Here is a 21,855-nt window from a genome sequence, read left to right on the forward strand (position 1 = left end):
CTCTCTCTAAAAGATAAACATTAAAAAGATAAAATGAAGACATGGTATTTGAGATAGGTCTTGAAGAATAAATAAGATTTAGATAGGAGAGGCAGCATGTGCAAAGGTGCTGAGGCATGAAAGAGCATGGTATCGAAGTGTTAATTCCACGTAGGCAAGGACATTGTCTGTCTTGTTCACTGCTATATCTCCAGAATACATAACAGGCCTGTCTCATAGTGGGCACTTAGTGCATATTAATGGAAGGAATGGATGGTTGGATGAATGAGTGAATGCTACCATAGAGGAGCAGGCTTTAACACAGAGTGTGTAGGTGAGAGAAGCAGAATATGAAGAAGGAGGGGTAGAAAGAGGCCAGATCACAGAGGGCCTTGAATTCTCTGTTGACAATCTTAGACTTTATCCTCTACAAAATGAGGAGCCAATGAAGGTTTCAAGTAGGATTTCAAAGTGATCAGATTTTGTTTTAGATAGAGCAATCTCAAGTGACAAGAAGGGGCAGGTGGGGAGATGGTGAAGGAGATACTATAGGTACAGAGACATTATTTCTGATTTCTAGTGCTCTGATAATTTTAGTCATGATTCTCTGAATGTACTTCAATTTGTCTATAACCCACTCAGAGCTGATAACAATAACTAAGGACTGGCATATCCTGCACGTTAGATTGGAACCACATGTATAGTGCCTTGTGACCAGTACTATACTTTTGTCATGCTTGGAAAAATACAGAGGAATGGAATAGAGGTAACCTGCACAAAATATCTCACCATTTCTCATTTTTTCCTTTTATTTATCTCCCTGAATATAAACTAAATAAAAGTAAATGCTACTTACCATTACGTAAGACCAAATGAAGGAGAACCAATGACAAACACCATGCTTGTTTGATAAATACTTATTGTCCTTGAGTGCTTACTCTCTGCCTCACACTCTTGTTCATTAATCATTGCAACAAACCATGAAGACAGGTGCTATTATTATCCTTATTTTAAAGATGAGAAAACTGGAGCTTGAGAAGTGAGGTATTTAGGAGACAGAATTAGTATGGCTTGATAATTGTATGGATGTGAACTTTGAGGGAGTGAAATCACTCAAAATGATAGCCAGCTTTCTGGTGTGGCAACTGATTGCATTGTTGTGCTGTTCACTGACATGGGATTAGAGGAGAAGGAGGAACAGGTTATGGGAGAGGGGAGAGTAGAAATGTCTTAGGTCAACTGAGGACTATATTAAGTTTTAAGCACCTGGAAGAGATGCCCATATGTCATTAGGCATTTCATTCTGGGTTACAGGAGTCTTTTCTGGGCTCCCTATATGTAGGAATCATCAACATACAGATGACAACCAAACCAATGGGAATGGTAAGATCACCCAAGAAACTTGTGAAGAATGAGAAAAGAGTGTAGGATGGAGCACTATAGAACATGAACATTTCAAAGGAAAATGATGAGCTGCCACAGAACTGGGAGGGGAACCAGGAATGCGCACCATCTCAGAGATAAAAGAATAGAGGGTGCTATTAAGTGGATGTTTGTGATCCCCCTTTTTATATGTTGGAGCCCTGCTCCTCAATGTGATGCTAGTTGGAGGTGGTGCCTTTCTAGGTAATTAGGCCAGCAGGGTGGAGCCCTCATGAATGAGATTGGTGCCCTTGTAAGAGATGTGTCAGAGAGCTGATGTCTCTCCATCATGTGAGGATACAGCAAGAAGGCAGCAGTCTGCAAGTCAGCAAGCAGGTTCTCACCAGAACCCAACTGACTGGCATTCCGATATGAAACTTCTCAGTCTCCAGAACTGAGAAATAAATTTCTGTTGTTTAAGCCATCCAGTTTATTATATTTTGTTAAAGAAGTCCATTCTAAGACAGAGGATTTAAAGAAGGAGGAAATAAGCAATGTAAAATCCTGCAAGTTTGAAGTATGGGAATTGTTGAAAAGTGACAATTGTTTTAGCAACACAGTTGAGAATTTTGACTAGAAAAGAGAGGTGGGAAAAAGACCACAGGTTAAGTCTGTGTGTGGTGACAGGTTTGGGGGGTGTGGGATTGAGAAAGGCGACTTTGTAATGTTTTAGAGGAGAGAAATTCTGCCAGTCTTTAAATACTAATAATAAAGAGGGAATAAACAGTGAGCCGTTGAAGAGTCACGAGACAGAAGGGCTCATCAGTGGAGTTAGACTCTGAGTTGGCAAGACTGGAATACGAATGAAAAGAGGACGGGGGAGCTTAGATCAAAGGAGAGGAGTTATTATTATTACTACTACAAAAGCATGGGAGAAAAAATTGTTGAGGGTCTAAGGAGGTCACAAAATTTCGTGGAGAAAGTAGAGAGTTCCTGTGAGACTAATTCTATTTGTGAAGTAACAGGAGACGTTAACTGCTGACACTAAGCAGGGAGACGGCGGGGTAAGCTTCGCTCTTCGTTTATCTCGCAGACTCAATACTGGTGGACTCCTTGTGGCCCTTTCCTTTTGTGCGTTCTTTTCTTTTGCCGGAGAATCAGCGCTTGATGTTGTTTATGACAAGTTACCTACCAACTGTGCAACAGACCGGGCTATAAGCCAATTGGAACTACCATTCCCAGAATGCAGTGCGGCTGCTGGGAAGTGTTGGGGATGGGAATGCAGCAAACCCCGCCCCCCCAGCCCACTCCCATTGGAGGAGCGCTCACATTCCCAGGAGGCCGCGCGCGGGCGGGGCGCTTTACGCGGAAGCCGGCGGCGTCGGGTCCCAGCCTCCTCTGGGAGCTGGCAATCGGCGGTCCGGCTCTGACTTGCGCCCCTCTGTCCTGAGCCCACGCGCTCTCAGGGGGTGCCCGGACAGGTAAATGGAACGGGGCACGCTCGGCAGGAGGCGGGGAGACGACGGCGGAGGGAGGGGAGAGGTGTGGACTGGAAGGTGCTGGGGTGGATTGAGGAAGCAGTGCAAGGGTGACTTGGGCTTCTCTGATGTCGACGGTTCGAATTGTCGGGTAGGTTCAGTTTTGGCGAAGTGCGTTTTCTGCCTCTGAAAAGGCCTCGATTTAAAGAGTGTCAGAATGCGTCACTTAAGTTGTTACAGGAGGAGGAAAATGTTAACTTTCCCTCAGTTCATATTCTAAAAGACCTCTCGAGTCTTTTGACGACTCGTCTCTACGCCCTTGTTTTGATGACGTCACTTTTCTGCTTCATCTCCTACTTCTGAACTCCTTCGTGGGTTTCTATCCTTCCGCGTGCCGTTTCTTCACCACCCATTGTTGACATTCCTCTTCTGCCTCAGTTCGGATAGGTACTCTGTATCTCTACCCAGATCTATTTCCACAGCGTCAGACCTGTATGTTGTTATAATTGGCCAATATTTAACAAACTCTGGCCATGTAATGGACACTTCAGTAAATGCTTTATATCTCCCTCTCCCATAACCCCCGCCCCAAACGACCAGTTGTCAAGTCCTTTTCTTTCTGTCTTATTAATTGCTCTCAACTACCTGTACCTCCATTGCCCCACACTTGATCCCAGAGACATGTTTTCCTTTGAATAGCTGTGGCTGAGACCAGACCCATTCATATGTCTAACACATATTGATTGAACAGCTAATATGTTCTAGATACTCTTCCAAGTTCAAAGGATATAGCTAGAAACAAGACATACGAGATTGCTACTCTCATTAGTTCACATGTTTGTGTGGGGGGGGGGAACAGGAATAACCCAGATGATGTGATGTGGTGGTGGTGGTAGTTAATATAAAATAGAACAGGTTGTTGACTTAGCAGGGTAGGCTTCTATCCTGAGAAAGTCAGAGGGATTGGGTTGGGTTCAGAACATCACCCTGAAAGAATATTTGTAACGCCAAGAAGAATACACCACGTCTGTGACCAGACTCCAGGCTTTTCATAAACACATTTTCCTCTGCCATATCAATATTTGTTCATCATTCTTCTGTCTCCTCTAAGGTTATTACATCAGAATTGGTAGTTTATCTGCCATTGGCTTATTTCCTCCTAAGACCAGGACAGAAGAGTTGGGGATTAGATTAGATTAAGGCAGCTCAACTGCTTTATCTTACTTAAGGAGATAATTTAGTAATCAAAATATCCTTCTTACCAGGTCCTACTGAATATAAAGTTATCTGTTGTTTAAACCAAAACATGCTCAGTATTCATTCATTTAACAAGTATTTGTGGGAAAATTATATGCCAGGCACTGTGCTGGGCACTGGAAAGCCAGTAATGATAAAATAGACTTTGACCTTTCTTCCAAAGAGAAATAATTTTAACAGTATGTTAATGAAATACTTTTTAAAAATCTGTTACATATATTTTTTCCTTTTCAAATTTTTATTTCTAGTTAACATACAGTGCATTATTTTTTTAAAAAAATTAATGTTTATTTATTTTTGAGAGAGAGAGAGAGAGAGCAGGGGAGGGGCAGAGAGAGGGAGACAAGGAATCCGAAGCAGGCTCCAGGCTCCAAGCTGTCAGCACAGAACCAGACACAGGGCTTGGGCTCATGAACCATGAGACCATGACCTGAGCCGAAGTAGGACACTTAACCAACTGAACCACTCAGGTGCCCCAACATACAGTGCATTTTTGGTTTCAGGAGTAGAATCCAGTGATTCATCACTTAAGTACAACATCCAGTACTCATCATAACAAGCGACCTCCTAATACCCGTCACCCATCGAGCCCTCCCACCTCCCTCCATCAACCCTCAGTTTGTTCTCCTGTCTTTAAGACTCTTATGGTTTGTTTCCCTCTTTTTCCTCCCCCCCCCCATATGTTCATCTGTTTGTTTCTTAAATTCCACATATGGGTGAAGTCGTATGGTATTGGTCTTTCTCTGACTTATTTTGCTTAGCATAATACCCTCCAGATCCATCCATATTGGTTAATTATTTTTGATGGCTGAGTAATATTCCATTGTGTATATATACCACATCTTCTTTATGCTGAAGAAATTCCTAATACATAGGCTGACACCTGTTTTTTTTTCTTCACCCAGGTGAAATAATCACAAAACTTTAAGAAATCTGAACAATTGTGTGCATTTTTAGATTATTCACTGGTTATACTTTATTTCATTTATTTATGTCTTTCTTTCCAATTATACTATGGCTCCCTTGAGTGTAGAGGTCCTTTCTTAATGGCCTTCATGCCACCAGTGTCTACTACATTGGTTGCCATATAGTAAACCCTTAGGACATATGTGTTGAACTGAAATAGAAAAACTATTTGATCCAATCCATTAATTACTTAACTTATACAAGGCCTTCTTTATATAAGGTCATTAGACTTATCCCTAGTCCTTCCCAACCACCAAATGTGGACCATTCCATCTCATCAGGCTAGTTTACCTTCCCTAATTTGATCTCACTCCTATAGCTTCTCTTGTTCCATAGCTCCCCCCCTAGAATGAGTTCCCATCCTTTCCTGAGCACTTTCCATGCCCCTCTCCCATTTAATTTATTGGGCCAATTTAATAGTATAAAAAGGTGGAAAAAAATCTAATTGCCATTTTGTATTTCCTGTGGAACATTCTGCTAATGAACTGTTGCAGGGATTAACATAACACATCCCCTTGCAATAATATAAATAATGATACAGAATGTGTTCTTTTGATTTTACACTGACTATAACCATGGGCTATGTCAGAAGTTAATTCTTCCACTTCTTTTTTGTTTGAACAGTTGCACATCCTTTATTCATAAAACACATTATAGTATCATTTGGTATCTGCTTGGTTCAGACATATCTTTAAGTATTATTTTCTCCTTAGCCTGAGATAATTGTTAATGTTATTCTGCTACTCTGTCATCTTCAGCATGTCAAGTCTTAATTCTTCAAATAAAAGGTTTTTATTATGCAGATAGATTTCAATTGTAAATTGTTACTGCAAAAGATAAATTATGTCTTTGTAACTGATTAAAAAACACAACAAGAATACAGGAGTTCTTGAGTCATTATTGTCATTATGATTTTAGGATTTGCTAGCCCAAGAGCAGCCAGACACATGCTTCCAAGACATTAAAAATTAGGCACTATCATTTTAGAGAATTTCTTGGCACTTAGGCCTTCATAATGCAAATGCAGCATGGAATTGTGTGCCATTGCTCGTTTATAAGGTGTATGTGTAGATTCAGAATATTTACATAAATTTTTTGATGTTATCAAAATAAAAATATAGAATTAAAAAATTAGGAGTGCCTGGGTCGTTCAGTTGGTTAAGCATCTGACTTTTTGACTTAGGTTATTATCCCACAGTTGGTGAGTTTGAGCCCCACATTGGGCTCTGCTGTCAGCGCAGAGCCAGCTTCAGATCCTCTGTCTCCCTCTCTGCCCCTCCTTCTGTCTCTCTCTCTTTCTCAAAAATAAATCAACGTTAAAAAATTTGTCAGAACACATAGACTGGAATGTGAGAAAAATTGACTTGGCCTTTTTCTTTGCTCAGTTCTCTAAAACAGTCTTCAACCTCTACTTGAAGATGCCTCCACTGAGGAGCAGTGTTTGTATTGTTGCTGTGCTATTTTGTTAGCAATTTGTTTTTTTTTTTTAATTTTTATTTTTTTTTCTGGATGGGGTATGGGAAGCACTTTGTTTTTAATACAGGTAATCCATTACTTACTAATGGATATATTCCAAAAATTCCTTTTTAAGATTATTTGAAACTTGATGCCTTTTTCTTTATAAATAATGCTATTCAGGACATTTCAGTTGTTATGCCAGCTGGTAACATCTTACTTAATCTTTAATTTAATGGACTTAAAGACCTTCACCACAATTTAATAATTCCTCTATAAAAAACTACATCTAGAATTCTCAGTTGGATTCCTCCATAGCATATCTTTTTTTGGAATCCCAGCAACTGAAACAAAAATGACCTTTCCTTGGAATCTTCTAGGCAGTAGAAACAGGTCTTTCTAACTCCAGGCTGTTGGAGGTTGCCCTTATGGCCCATCACCCTAAAGACAGGCCTATAATGTGAGTAAGAAAAGAGGATAACGGTTTCGGAAAGAAGTGGGAGGCAAGTTGGGATGATGTGAATACATGTAGAAGAGAGAGTAGGAATGATTGGGGGGAACAGTGAGTTTCTAAGATGTTTTGTGTCCTCAAAAATGACATGTTGAATCTTGACCACTGGTACCTATGAATGTGACTTTATTTGGAAATGATGGTCTTTGCAGAGATAATTAAGATGTAAGTTAAAATGAGGACTTACTGGAATAGGTGTCCTAATAAGAAAAGACACAGAGACTGCTGTGTGAAGACATGGGTACACATGGAGAATGCCATATGACTATGGAGGCAGAGATTGAAGTGCTGCATTAAAAGGCAAGGAATGCGAAGGATTGCCAGCAAACTGCCAGAAGCTAGGAAGAGATAAGATTCTCCCCTACACATTTCAGAGGGAGCCTGGCCCTGCCAACATCTTGATTTTGGGCTTCTGGCCTCCAGAAGTAGGAGACAGTAAATTTCTCTTGTTTTAAGCCTTTGCAGCTTTTGATACTTTGTCAAGGAAGCCACAGGAAATTCATACAGGACTCTTAGCAGGAAGGAAGTAGAATTGGGATAACGGCTCTGGGACCCAGAAAGGAATGAGAAAGAGAACTGTGTTGAGACAGGGCTTTCCTTTATATTTCATCATTGGGTTTTTTTCCCCTTCTCTTTTCTCTCTGGCTTATCTTTTTCATTCTTTTTTTCTTGAATATTATATTTATATAGCATGTTAGGATTTATTAGACATTCACATACTGCTAATAATTAGCAGAGCCAGCTTTTCTCACTTTAAATGCAGTATTCTTTTACAGCTGTTTCTATTATCCCAATACTCATGAAGGCATTACAGGTTCAGGGGTGCCTGGGTGGCTCAGTCGGTTAAGCGTCCAACTTCGGCTTAGGTCATGACCTCACAGTTCTTTAGTTAGAGCCCCGCGTTGGGCTCTGTGCTGACCGCTCACAGCCTGGAGCCTGCTTCAGATTCTGTGTCTCCCTCTCTCTCTACCAGTCCCCTGCTCACACTCTGTCTCTCTCTCTCTCTCTCAAAAATAAATAAATATTAAAAAAAAAAAAAAGACATTACTGGTTCAGGTGATGGGGATTAAGGAATGCACTTGTGAGCACTGGGTGTTCTATGTAAGTGTTGAATCACTGAATTGTACACCTGAAACTAATTTTACACTATGCGTTAACTAAACTGGAATTAAAAACTTAAAAAGATTGGGGCTCCTGGGTGGCTCACTCAGTTAAGTGTTTGACTCTTGATTTGGGCTCAGGTTGTGATCTCAGTCATGAGACTGAGCCCCACGTCACGCTCTGTGCTGGGCCTAGAGCCTGCTTAAGATTCTCTCTCTCCCTCTGCCCCCCCACCCCCACATGCATGCTCACTGTCTCTAAAAAATGAAAAAAAAAGCTGAAAAAGACATTAAAGATTCTATTGCAAGAGAGTTACAGTGGGGGAAGATGAGACTTGATAATAGGTGAGGTTTTTAACAGTCTAGAAGAGAGTAAGAAATTCCTATTATTGACACATGAGAAGAAAGTAAAAATTTCTGTGGCTGTGTACCTGATGTTTAACAGACATTTGTTCCTAATTATATTCCAAATAATGCACTCCCTGTTCTAGGTGACTGTACTTCATGTAAACTTCAAGGCTGCTGTCACGTTCTAAGTCTTCTTTTTTTAATGTTAAATGTTCCTAGTTTCTCTAGCCATTCTTCAAATGATAGCATGTCCAGGTTCCTTAACCATAATGTTGCCCTTCCGTCCAATCTTGAAATACCATACTCAGAGTTGAGTTCAGTATTCCACATGTATTCTAACCAGCACAGAGTATAATGGTAATAGTACTTTAAAAGATCAAGACACTGTTTCTTAATATAATTTAGGATTATGTAAGCATTTTAAGCAATTACCTGATGTCAGTTCATAATGAACTTCTGGTCCACTAAGACAGTAGACTTTTTTTGTATTGTTGCCAAATTGAGTTTACTTCTTGAAGCTGCTAAGGGACTGAAGCTGCTACTTTTTCATCTGTCTCATGGACCATATAATTTCTTGTCTCTGTTTCTCTTTGTGGTTTTGTTCCATTCTACTACATATCTCTTTGACTAATGACTTGCTTCTTTATTGAATTTTAGTGGCTCTTTTACAGTCTCCCTACTATGCATCAGTGAACACAGGTAGTAGCTGACACTTGTTCCTTCTTGAAGCTTGCTTTCCCTTTGGCTTTCAGGCCACCACACTCTTCTGGCTTTCCTCTGACTTTCTCAGTTGGTCCTCCTCAGTCTTCTTTGTGGGTCTCTGTTCATCTACTTTTCTCTCAACTATTTATTGTGCCGTGAATTTTGTCTTTGGTTTTCCCTTAACTTTGGTTGTGCCTTTGTTGTTTTTTTTTTTCTATATGCAATGTCTTCAGCAAATAAATCATGTATAAAATAACAGGTGTAGATGAGCTCTTCTTGGGATGAGAGCGTAGAACTAATACCCATGGAAAGTCAACATTTAGAAGTTAGCTAGAAGAGGAGGGCTCAAAAAGAAAACAAGGAGCATCCAGACATGTAGGAGTGTTTCAAGAAGGAGGGTTAGTCAGCAATGTTGACTGTTCCTAAGAGGTCAAGTAAGTGATAATAGAGAAGTGTCCACTGAATTTTGTAGCATAGAGGCTGTTGATGATCTTAGCAAGCATGGTTTTGTGGACTCTTTAGGGCAAAACCCAGATTATAGTAAGTTGAAGAGGTAAGAACTAGAGAAGCAGAGATAGTATGTAGATTGTGATTTTAAGAAGTGAAGCAGTACCTGAGGCATGTTATAGGGTCAGTTGAGGCTTTTAGGATCAAGGGATATAATATACAAGAAAGTGATTTAGAAATTGTAACTTGATACATATGTGTAAAGAGAAATCCAGGGGCGCCTGGGTGGCGCAGTCGGTTAAGCGTCCGACTTCAGCCAGGTCACAATCTCGCGGTCCGTGAGTTCGAGCCCCGCGTTGGGCTCTGGGCTGATGGCTCAGGGCCTGGAGCCTGTTTCCGATTCTGTGTCTCCCTCTCTCTCTGCCCCTCCCCCGTTCATGCTCTGTCTCTCTCTGTCCCAAAAATAAATAAACGTTGAAAAAAAAATAAAAAATAAATTAAAAAAAATAAAAGAGAAATCCAGAAAGAGGATGATGGTGAAGGACACAACCCGGGGGAATACCCTTATTTAGAGAGTGGAGTGAAGAAGAGACCCTGGAGGTGTTTAGCTCAAGTGACAGATGAGTGCTTCTTCTCTGTATGCTGTCTTTTAGTGTGAGATTCCAGGAAGGAGTCTCAGGATTCCCTGACCTCAAGCATTTTTATGGTCTGTTGCTGTATTTCACAAAATATGGTTGTGTGAATCACCTGCATCCAGACAGGCTTGTCTTAAATACGTATTTCCATGGTGTCACCTCAAGCCTATTGAATCAGAATTTCAGGTGATGATGCCAAGAATTTGAATTTTTAATAGTGACTGTCATTCTTCTGCCCAGGATAACTCATTAACCTACATTTTAAGAACCACTGGCCTGTTGGATGAAACTGAACATGTTAACAAAAAACATTAAGTTGAAGAGTTAGAATAGAAAAGTACTTTGTCATCTCTTTTTATAAATTTATTCTATAGATAAGAGAAATGAGGAAGTTACATGGAAAAAATAGTACAAATTCATTATATGAGAAAAATAGACCTAAACTCATGCTGTATATTTTAGAAATGTTTTGTTTATGAAAGACCTTACCATAATTTATAGAGCCATTCCTCTTATAGAAGGTTTGGGTTGTTTCCAGTTTGTTTCTATTGTGGATGATGCCTTTAAAGTAGAGGCACTACATAGTTTGGGATAAGATTGTGGGTTCTAGAACCATACCACCTGGGTTTAAATTCCAGCTGTTACCACTTACTAGCTCTGTAATTTTGGGAAAACTGTGTAAGCCATCTATACTTCAGTTTGCTCAGTTTAGTATAAGTATCATAATAGTGTATAATTTAATTGATGAAAGGATTGAGTGAGTTAATAATTGTAAAGTGTTTAAAATGGTCTCTGGCACACAGTAAACACTTAATAAATATGAGCTATTTTTATTGTTATTATGTATTTTTTGTGACTCTAGAGTCAAACTTCTGTTGAACTATTTTCTTAGGATAAATTTTCAGGATGGGATTACTGCATATGTGGAATTTAAGAAACAGAACAAAGAAAAAAGGAGACACACAAAAAACCAGACTGTTAAATACAGAGAACAAACTAGTGATTGTCAGAGGGTGGTGGGGGGGTGGGGGTTGAGTGAAATAGATAAAGAGGATTAAGAGTACACTTATGGTGATGAGCACTGAGTAATGCACAGAATTGTTGAATTATTATATTGTACACCTGAAACTAATATAACACTGTTAATTGTGCCTCAGTTAAAAAAAGGATGAAACACCTCTATTTATGTCCCTTTGCTTATGGTAATTGCTTTTCAAGTGGTGATATCTGATTGTGTTGTATAATTTGTAAATGCACCCTATCAATGTGTGTGTGTGACATACATTACGTTGTATACACACACATGTACATATTTGGTGTATCTCTATATGTCTATGCATATCAACATGGTTTAGGGTCGTAAGTTTGTACAAGACTGTGACCTTTTTGTTAAGCCTGTTTTTAAGTGTCTTACATTAGTGTTAGTGTTATTGACCTTGGTCAATACTGTTTCCAGGTACACAAACAAATGGAAAGGTACCCTGTGCTCATGGATTGGAAGAATTAATATTGTTAAAATGTCCATACTACCCAAAGCAATTTTCAGATTCAGTGCAATCCATATCAAAATAGCATTTTTCACAGAACTGGAACAAATAGTCCTAAAATTTGTGTGGAACCACGAAAGACCCTGAATAGCCAAAGCAATCTGAGAAATAAGAACAAAGCTGGAAGTATCACAATCCCTGATTTCTAGATATATTACAAAGCTGTAGTGATCAAAACAATATGGTATTGGCACAAAACTAGACACATGGATCATTGGAACAGAATAGAGAGCCCAGAAATAAACCCACAATTATGTGGTTAATTAAACTTCAACAAAAGAGGTAAAAAATAAACAATAGGGAAAAGACAGTCTGTTCAACAAACGATGCTGGGAAAACTGGACCACTGTCTTACATCATACATAAACTCAAAATGGATTAAATACCTAAATGTGAAACATGAAACTGTAAAACTCCTAGAAGAGAAATAGGCAGTAATTTCCTTGACATCAGCTTTAGCAACATTTTTTTCTAGATATGTATCCTGAGGCAAGGGAAAAAATAAAAAATAAATTATTGGGACTACGTCAAAATAAAAACCTTCTGCACGGCAAAGGAAACTACTGACAAAACTAAAAGGCACCCTACTGAATAGGAGAAGATATTTGCAAATGATAGGTTCATGAGCGATTAATATCTAAAATATACAAAGGACTTACATAACACCATAAACCCTAAATAATCCAGTTAAAAAGTGGGCAAAGGATTTGAATAGACATTTTTTCAAAGAAGACATACAGATGGCCAACAGACACATGAAAGGAAGCTCAACATCACTAACATCAGGGAAATGCAAATCAAAACCACAATGAGATATTATCTCATTCTTGTCAGAATGGCCGCTATCAAAAAGACAAGAAATAAGTATTGGCTAGGATGTGGAAAGAAGGGAACCCTTGTGCACTGCTGGTGGGAATGTAAATTGATGCAACCACAATGGAAAATAGTATGGAGGTTCCTCAAAAAATCAAAAATAGAAATGCCATATGATTCAGTAATTTTACTAGATATTTACCCAAAGAAATCAAAAACATTAATTTCAATGGGTGTATGTTCCCCTATGTTTATTGCAGCATTATTTACAATAATAAACATACAGAAGTAACCCAAATATCCATTGGTAAATGAATGGATAAAGATGTGGTGTACATACGTACACACACACACACACACACACACACACACACACACACAGGAATATTATTACTCAGGCATAAAAAAGAACGAGCCATTGCCATTTGCAACAACATAGATGGACCTAGAGAGTATTATGCTAAGTGAAATAAGTCAGAAAGACAAATGTATGATTTCACCTACATGTGGAATGTAAAAAAACATGCATTAAAAAACCCCAAAAAGCAGAATCGGATGTATAAAAGCAGAGGACAAACATGGTTGCCAGAGGGGAGAGGGGTGGGCAAAAAGAGATGAAGGGGAGTGGAAGATACAGGCTTCCAGTCATGGAATCGATGTCATAGGAATAGAAGGTATACCATAGGGATTATAGTCAATATGTTGTAATAGTTTTGCATGGTGAAAGATGGTAACTACACTGTGGTGAGCATAGCATAACTTATAGAATTGTCAAATCACTATGCTGTATACCTGAAACTAATGTAACATTGTGTGTCAACTATACTTCAATTAAAAAAATAAATGAGTATTGAAAAAATACTGGTCTTGGGTAGGTGTTGGTATATGATAGTTTTCTTTTGAAAGATAATGTCAAAGAAATATTCTAAGTTTTGTGTGTCTTTTTTCCTTTTGATAGATTGAAGCCATGGCCATTCTTTTTGCAGTTGTTGCCAGGGGAACAACTATCCTTGCCAAACATGCTTGGTGTGGAGGAAACTTCCTGGAGGTGACAGAACAGATTCTGGCTAAGATACCTTCTGAAAATAACAAACTAACGTACTCACATGGCAAGTGAGTTCTGCTCTGCATGGGTAGAGGGTGAAAGAAGTAAATTGTATTATAATCAGCATAGTAGAAAACTGGAAAACGAGGTTCTTGGTGGATAGTTTAAATAAGCTGACAGAACAATAACCTTTACCAACTTAGAAAATGGTTTGCTTCTATTCATTATAAATTTAAATTATTTTATTGAAGTTATATTACTATTTTAAAGAAAGATATGGCAGTGTTACTTGTAAAAATGACTTTGCTATAGAACTCTAGGATATGTGCAACATGGAACAGATAAGAGAGATGATATTCCTTTGTTCATTCTTTCAGTAAATATTTACTGAGCACTTGACTGACTATTGCCAGGCACTGGGCTTGGTGCTGGGGATACAACAAGAAATCACACAATATTTGCCCTCATAGAGGTTAGAGTTAAATGGAAGAGAAAGTCAAATCCATAGATAATTGAAGTAGATGGTGGGAGGTAGCAGGTAGGGAGATCACATTCTAGATAGAACGAACAGCTGGTAGAGAAATATGGAGTCATGAGATCATAGGGCATGTGTAGGGAACTGCCGGTGGTATTCTGTGACTGGTACCCAGCCTGGTGAAAACAAAGCTAAGAGATAGGTAGAAGAGAAGTCATATAGGGCCTCATAGGCCATGTTAAGAGACGGGACTTTACTCTGTGGGCCATGGGAAGGTGTTGAAGGTTTTCAGCTGGGTGTGACATGGTCAGGTTTTGCTTTAGAGTCTGGTGGGCAGTTGGAGAATGGGTTGGGGAGGGCACAGATGGGAAGTCTTAGTAATCAGATAAAAAGTGCCTCACCTTCCTCATCAGTACTTAAAAAAATTTTGTTATTTAACTCATCCTGATTTCCTTAGTTCTTATCTCAGAAGGAGGTTCTTATTGCTTTCCAGAGCTACCTCCTTGTATAATTTAGGACCTACTCTAAATCACTGTAAGAGAGATACCCCAAATTATGGTGTTACTTAAATGAGGTATCCCAGAGATGAGTGCTTCCAGGCTGGTGGGGTGGCTCTGTCCTTTACAGTTAGTGTCTTTGATTAGCTGTGGCCAAGGCAGCTCCTTTAGTCTTGTTAACTCCCTGCACTTGCCCAGTGTTTTTAAAGGCCAAGTCCAGAAGTAGGCCGATGTTTTATTGTTCAGAAGTTTCTGCTTACGTTTTATTTTTCTCTACATAGTTATGTAGCTAACCTAGCTAGAAGGGAGGTTAGAATTTGTCCTTTATAAGCTGTGCAACTGTATGTTCAGCTAAAATTCTATTGCTCTAGAAGTTAGAGGATATTAGGAGACAACTTGTGCAGTCTTCCATTCTGCTCTTTTGGGCCACTCAAATATCTGTGTGTACTTTCCTTTCAAACCTAGAACACATATCCTCTCTGCAGGAGATGGCCCGAAAGACTCCTGGTCACTGTCCAGCTCAGAGAGTCTGGGTGACATGCAGTCTTCTCCATCAGGCCCAGGTGTGGCTCCTGTGACCTACTGACCATAAACTAAAAGAGAAGTCATATGTTCCCCCTGCTCCCCCTGCCAACCCAATAGACAATTGTAGAAGAACAACAACTTCACCACAGTGGAAGTTACAAACTCCAATTTAGAAAAGGGAACAATGAAAAACACGTAGAGGTCACTGCTTCCCAGCAGTGTTCAAATAACTACTTCACAGCCATTTCAAAGACTTTCTGTTCTGATCCTAGAGTGGTTAGTGGTTCTGGTTTATTGGAAGAACTCCCTTGTCTTTTCTCCCTGAATCTTGGCTTTGTTCTCCACGAGGCTCTTCCTGGTCCGTTATCATCTGGCCACATCCAAAATGGGTGTTAGAGAGTGTGTCTTCTTTGGGAACTATACAGGTTTTGTAGTCTGCTGCCCGCTGGTATAGTTTACCGGTCCAGACGTGGTCTTAGGGGTCAAGTGATCCCAGTTTCTTGTGAGTCTGGCTTTATAATTTTGTCAGACTTATTAGGCTTGTGGTCTCTGTGTTCCGAGTCAGTTCTCAGGAAAATGCCCAGGAAAAGCACATTCAGACCTTCTAGAGGCAAGACCGGGAAGTAGGGGATATACCTTCCACTCGCAGTTTATCAACCAGAACTTAGTCACATAGCCATATATAACTACAAGGGAAGCTAGAGTATGTAATCCAGTGAAAATATGGTTATAGTACAAGAAGGAAACATTATGCACCTGCCATGCCTCCCCACCTGCTTCCTAATCTAGAGTGAGGCCAGTATTCTCTAGAGTGAGGCTCCATCACTGAGTTTTTTCCTTTTAATCGTCTGTCTTTGTTTCTTTCTTATAATCATGTTCCATCATCTCTATTAAAAATATCTTTAACTATTGTACACCAGAAGAAAAAAGTCCATTTTTTTACTGTATTACAACCATTTCTGCCTGAATCTGATCTTCCTCTTGCTATTTCTTTCTTCTTTAACAACATCACCAGTCATTCAGTTGGCTAAGCCTAAAATTTAAGAATCGTATTTGACTTTCTCACCAAATCCTTGCCATTCTCCTACAAGACATTTTTCAATCCATTCCATTTCCTCTGTCCCCACTTGTCATAGTGGTAGTTTAGGCCTTTATTGTTTTTCATTTTTAATAGCTTCCTCCTAACCATTCGGCTTCTGGTTGCTCCTTCCTTTAATCTGTTTTGCATATTCCTGTGATTACACTTTCTGGCTTAAAACCCATTGCTTTTAGAGTAAAGGCCGAACTCTGCCTTCACAATTTTGTCCATTCCTGACCTTTCTACCCTTATCTCTTTAGGACTCCTTGCCATACCCTGTCCTAGCTGTGTTATTCCCGGCTTTGTTATATATGTATATATATATATTTTTTTTCATGCTTTTGGACTGTCTTCCTCCTCCTAGCCCCCTGGTAAACTTTTGCTAATTTTACAGGTCCCAGATGAACTATTTTCTTCATTATTACTTTAGTCCTAAAAGGGCAGTTCTGATCATGTCCCTTTTCTTCAGCAGTTACTCTGTGCAGTCGGTAAAGTTATTAATGTGACTAGGAAGATTCTTCAAGATCTGCCACTGCTTCCTTCTCTGGTCTCATCTGTCACTGCTTTAGCCTTTGGTTTTGTTCTCCAGCCATACTCAGCTATTTTCATTTCAGTGCTGGGTTTTTTCTCTCTTCCTATTCTTTGCAGCAGCTATTACCTTTTACTGGAAAATGTTTATCTTTTTTAAAAATCTGACTTTGTCTTTCTGAGCTTTGATATTTCCTTTTCTAGAAACTCTGAACTCCAAGACCAGACCAAGTGCCTCCCTTTTGCTTGTCTCCATAGCATCCTTTGTTTATTCATATTGTAGCACTTAGCACTCTGTATCATAATTGCAATCTTTATTTTTTGTCTCTGTCCCCTGACGGTAGGCTCCTCGGTGGCAGGGACCATGCCTTGTAACTTTTTGTGGTCTTTGCACCAAGTTACTCCCTAATGTAGTTTAGGAGAAACAAATTTTGTGGGGAAACTGATGACTTCCATTTTGAACATTGTGTTTAAGTTGTCACTGGTATGTCCAGTTGGGTATGTCTAGTAGACAGTAGTGTATGTAAGCCTGGAGCTCAGGAAGTAGGTCAGATCTAGATGTGAGAATTATCATCATAATTGTGGTAGCTGAAAACAAACAACAATGAAACATGACAGTGGATGCCACCATCCAGGGAGTGTGTGAGAAAAGAGCAGGGAGCTGAAGATGCTGGAAAACATCAATAGAGAGGGAAAGAGACTACCACATTAACCAGGCAAGCCTGGTGTTAGGAAATCTAGTGGAGAGAAAACACTTTTCAGAAGAAGGAAGTGGTCAACACTACCATGTTTCAGAGAGAGCCACTGGACATGGCGATGTGGAAGCCATTGATGGAATTGATGTGAACGATTTTAGAGTAGTGGAGGAAGACATTTTGCCTGAGTTCCCCATACCTCCTTGTTATTCATATTAAGCTTCTATGTGGACATTAAAAGTATAATTCAAGAGGTACTCCTATCTATCCACTTGCCCAAGGTAAAATCCAGGAGGCAAAATTGAGTTATCCCTCTGCTTCACTTCCAATAGCCAGTTGTCAAGTTCTGTTCTATTTCTTCTCTTTCCTTTTCCATTGCCCATAGTACTTTAGTTTATTTCCCTCCTCATTTGCTTACCTGCTCTACTACAGCAGTCTCCTGTCAGGTCCTCCTTTCAGTCTGTTTTCCGTGTTCTAGCCAAAACATCCCTTTACGTGGCCGATCTTACCACATTCTCCTCAGGCTAAAACCCTCTGATGCTTGTTCATTATTCTGGGGATAAAGCATAGTGAGGTTGTAACATATTCTATAGCCTAGTATTTGCTTACTTCCATAGCCTCATCTGTGCAGCCAAATTGTCTTTCCATTTCATACTCTAGTCATGTGGACTCTAGTCATGTGGACTCTTTTGACTTTACTAAACCCATTATGTGCTTTTTTTTTTTTTTATTTATCTCCAAGCCTTTATGTTTATTGGTTTTCTACTCTGGAACACTCTGTTTGCTCTTTACCTTGCCATCTCTTACTTACTATTCAGGTCTTGGCTTACACATCACTTGCTCCAGGATGTCTTTCCCGTTACCCTCTGCTAAACTCTGTAGGTGTCTCCTTTATGTTGCCAGAGCACCGTGTACTGCCTCTCCTCATCCTATTTTACCATGTTGCTCTGTAATTCCCTGCACTGTGATCTTGGTGTAGGTGGGGACTGATGGTTTTGCCTATTTGTATCCTCAGCACCCAGCCCAGTAACTGGCTCCAAGTAGATGCCAAACAAATGTTAATGTTGAGTGTTTGGTAGAAAAAGTGTTTGCTTTGAGATTGTAAAAGAAGGCAAGGAAGACCGGATAACCCATTGGAGGTTAATCTTAATGATGTGTCCCTCCTAAGATGTCATCCCTTGTTCAGGCCTTAAGAGTCCAGTTGTGCTTTTGCAGCTGTCATTTTAATAGGTAATGTGCATACTGTTGTGCTATGTAGTTAAGGTAGAGACTTTCTTTTAATGTCTTATTTATTCTTATCAGTTTGACTTGAGAGAAACAGGCGTATAGGGGAGGGGGAGAGGGAGAATAGATAGTATCGGTAAATGATATGGTCACATTGGCAGTACTAAATTTGCTTATACATAGAAGATGGAAGTGAAAGCAATATTGCTCATAACCACAGTAAGTTTTATATCTTTTATCCTACAGTTATTTGTTTCATTACATCTGCCAAGACAGGATTGTATATCTTTGTATCACTGATGATGTAAGTAACTTGAAGACATGTTGCTATTTAAGTATGTATACTGTTAATAGAGTCAGTTCTTAATTATCTATATTTATGGTAGGTAAACATGATGTGAATATAAGTGTCCATAGATACATTTTTTTCTATACTTTGCATTTATCATATGGAGCAGCAAATGACAAGAAGAGGTGATGTCTGGGTACATGCATATCAGCTCAGTTTTGGTAGAGTTTTAGCTTAACTAATTTCTTGCAGCTTCTACATTTATCCTATTGTGCAGTGGGAATTGGTCTTCATAATCGTGACTTTTTTGTATCCAGTCCAAAATTTATTTATCTGAAATATTAAATAGGTTATTTTATTCAATCAATAATGAATTTTTTAATGTATATAGACTTTCAGAAAACAAAATCACAGTATATCATAATCAGTTTTGTAGACCTGTAGTTCACATTGGTAGGCTGTTTTTAGAGTTTGTAGGTTCTAGACCAAAATGCTCAGTAGCTTAACAATGCCATCAAGGTCATCTCTCTCTCCTCTGCTATCCTTGGTGTCAGCTTCTTCCTAGATACATTTCCCTATGGTTGCATGCAGCCACATGCTTACTTATTTTGTATTCAGAGAAGAGGGACTATGTCTTCTCAAATCTCTTATTGTAAGAATGAGGGAAGTTCTCCAAAGCACACTGTCCTCTCTCCCTGCTTTCGAAGTGAACTTCTTTTCATGTCTTATTGGCTAGGAGTAGGTTACATACTTATTTCTAAATTGATCAATGACAAGAGGCATGGAATTGGCATGATTGCCATAGGTCAGGGTTTAATCTTTACTGTGCCACAGACTCCTTTGACACTCATAGGCCCCTCCTAGGATGTTTTTAAGTGTATGAAATACATTATTATAAACAAAACCAATTATATTGAAATACAGTATTCAGCGTATTTTAAAAATTGATAGAGTAATGTATATGCTTCTTTATGAATTCGTTAAGTAACAAGATCTAGTCAGAGGTCTAATGACTAATAATAATTTTGAAATGGCGATGATATAAATGAGATTTTGAGATATCTATAACTAATGGTATGTGAAAAAAAGATTTCTATTGGTGACAGAGTGACAGATACTGTTTGGTACTGTTTTGGTTTGTTACCTACACTCAGATTTGAAGTTTAAGTTAAAACTTACTGAAAATAATGTCATTTTTCTTTCTATTCAAGTACATGGACCCCTTGAATTCGGACCATTGACCCCAGCTTACGAACCCTTGGCATAGACTAATAATCATCTTGTGTGAAATGGAGATGAGTGTCAACCATAGTGACCATCACAATGATTTTTATCCCTGGTTTCACAGTAGTTTTTTTTTGTTTTTTTTTTTTTTTTCATTTTAGAGAGAGAGAGGGCACGAGGGGTGAGAGGGGCAGAGAGAGAATCTTAAGCAAGCTCCATGCTCAGTAAAGAGCCTGATGCAGGGCTCGATCCCATGACCCTGGGATCATGACCTGAGCCAAAATCAAGAGTTGGATGCTCAACCAACTGAGCCACCCAGGCGCCCCATTGTTTTCTAAAATTATTTTTAAAATCCAGCTATATCTGAAATTGCTCATTGGCTAGGAGTAGGTTACATACTTATTTCTAAATTGATCAATGACAAGAGGCATGGAATTGGCACGATTGCCATAGGTCAGGGTTTAATCTTTATTGGAATAGATGAGAAATATCACTAAATTTGGGTTCATCAGAGTTGAGTTTTCTGTTTCTTGAGTTGTAATTTTATACATATGTAATTACTTTTTGGCTGGGACCAGACAAGAGTACATCACTTGATCTTTTCAAGTGTACCATCACTACTGAAAAAACCCAATTCAAAGTATTTATCAGTAGTGTTATCTTTGTGTGTGAAAGACTGCAGTATTATTATGGATTTATTAAGCATCTTCTTGTGCTGGGCCTTCTTATTAGATGCTGTGAAAGATATGAAGGAAGTAAAGCCCAATTCTTGCTCTCAAGAAGCTAACTTAGATCCTGTTATCTTTAGTAGGAAGTAATCAAACATTTGAATTGGACTCTCAGCTCTTTCTTTTACTAGTTGTTTAATATTTAGATTGGACTTTCAGCTCTTTTACTAGTTGTTTGACCTTTGGCAAGTTACCTTTTCAGAGCCTTTGTTTCCTTATTGTAAAATGAGGTCAGTGCTAGTTCCTCTTCATGGAATCATTGCTCAGTAATGTTAGCTGTTCTTATGGTTGTTGTTAATCATCCATATCATCTTTGTTTACTTTCTGATGTGAACTCTGTGTTGGTCTCTTTTCAGGATTTTGAACGTTCCCGAGCATTTAATTTTCTGAATGAGATAAAGAAGAGGTTCCAGACAACATATGGTTCAAGAGCACAGACAGCACTCCCATATGCCATGAATAGCGAGTTCTCAAGTGTTTTGGCTGCACAGCTGGTAAGATATTTTTAGGATGTAGTATTTTGATTCCTATCTTCTTTATTACCTTAAGGCACTTTGAATAAAGGAGACCTTGACCTGCAAATATATTTTTCTGATTTTGCCATTAAATGTGAACATAAGAAAACTTACCAGATAGAAAAATTTTAAATAACGTGATATTCTCTATTCTAGTGTTCAAAGTATCTGGGAATGGGGAAGGACATTAAATATCATCTACTTTAGCTACCTGTCTAGTGCATAAATCCACTAATATGCCAAATGGCCTCTTTAACTCATACATTAACCTTCTACCCTCCCATGAGGCAATTGTAATTTTTGAACAGCTCAACTTAGTCATTTTCAAGTCTGCTGATCTATATGAATACCTAATCATCAGCTCGGTGAAGTTTTGCATATATATACACCTGTGAAATACCACCCTTTCCAAGATATATCTCCATTACTCTA

The 21,855-nt window shown here is 38.9% G+C and overlaps 1 protein-coding gene across 2 annotated transcripts in view; it reads left to right on the forward strand.

Moving 5' to 3' along the window:
- The first annotated feature begins 2,670 nt into the window (after positions 1–2,670).
- The window catches only part of VAMP7 (vesicle associated membrane protein 7), a 57,454-nt gene continuing 38,269 nt past the window's right edge, over positions 2,671–21,855 (forward strand). Inside the window, exons 1-4 of one of the 2 annotated variants that reach the window (XM_004001062.4) lie at positions 2,671–2,822; positions 13,559–13,713; positions 18,914–18,971; positions 21,265–21,402. In XM_004001062.4, the coding sequence (XP_004001111.1) occupies positions 13,568–13,713; positions 18,914–18,971; positions 21,265–21,402 (342 nt within the window). In that variant the 5' untranslated portion in view covers positions 2,671–2,822; positions 13,559–13,567. The remainder of the gene's footprint in view (positions 2,823–13,558; positions 13,714–18,913; positions 18,972–21,264; positions 21,403–21,855) is intronic. The other variant, XM_045050659.1, reaches the window with a different exon arrangement.

This window comes from Felis catus, chromosome X (assembly GCF_018350175.1).
Source record: "Felis catus isolate Fca126 chromosome X, F.catus_Fca126_mat1.0, whole genome shotgun sequence".
Lineage (NCBI taxonomy): Eukaryota > Metazoa > Chordata > Mammalia > Carnivora > Felidae > Felis > Felis catus.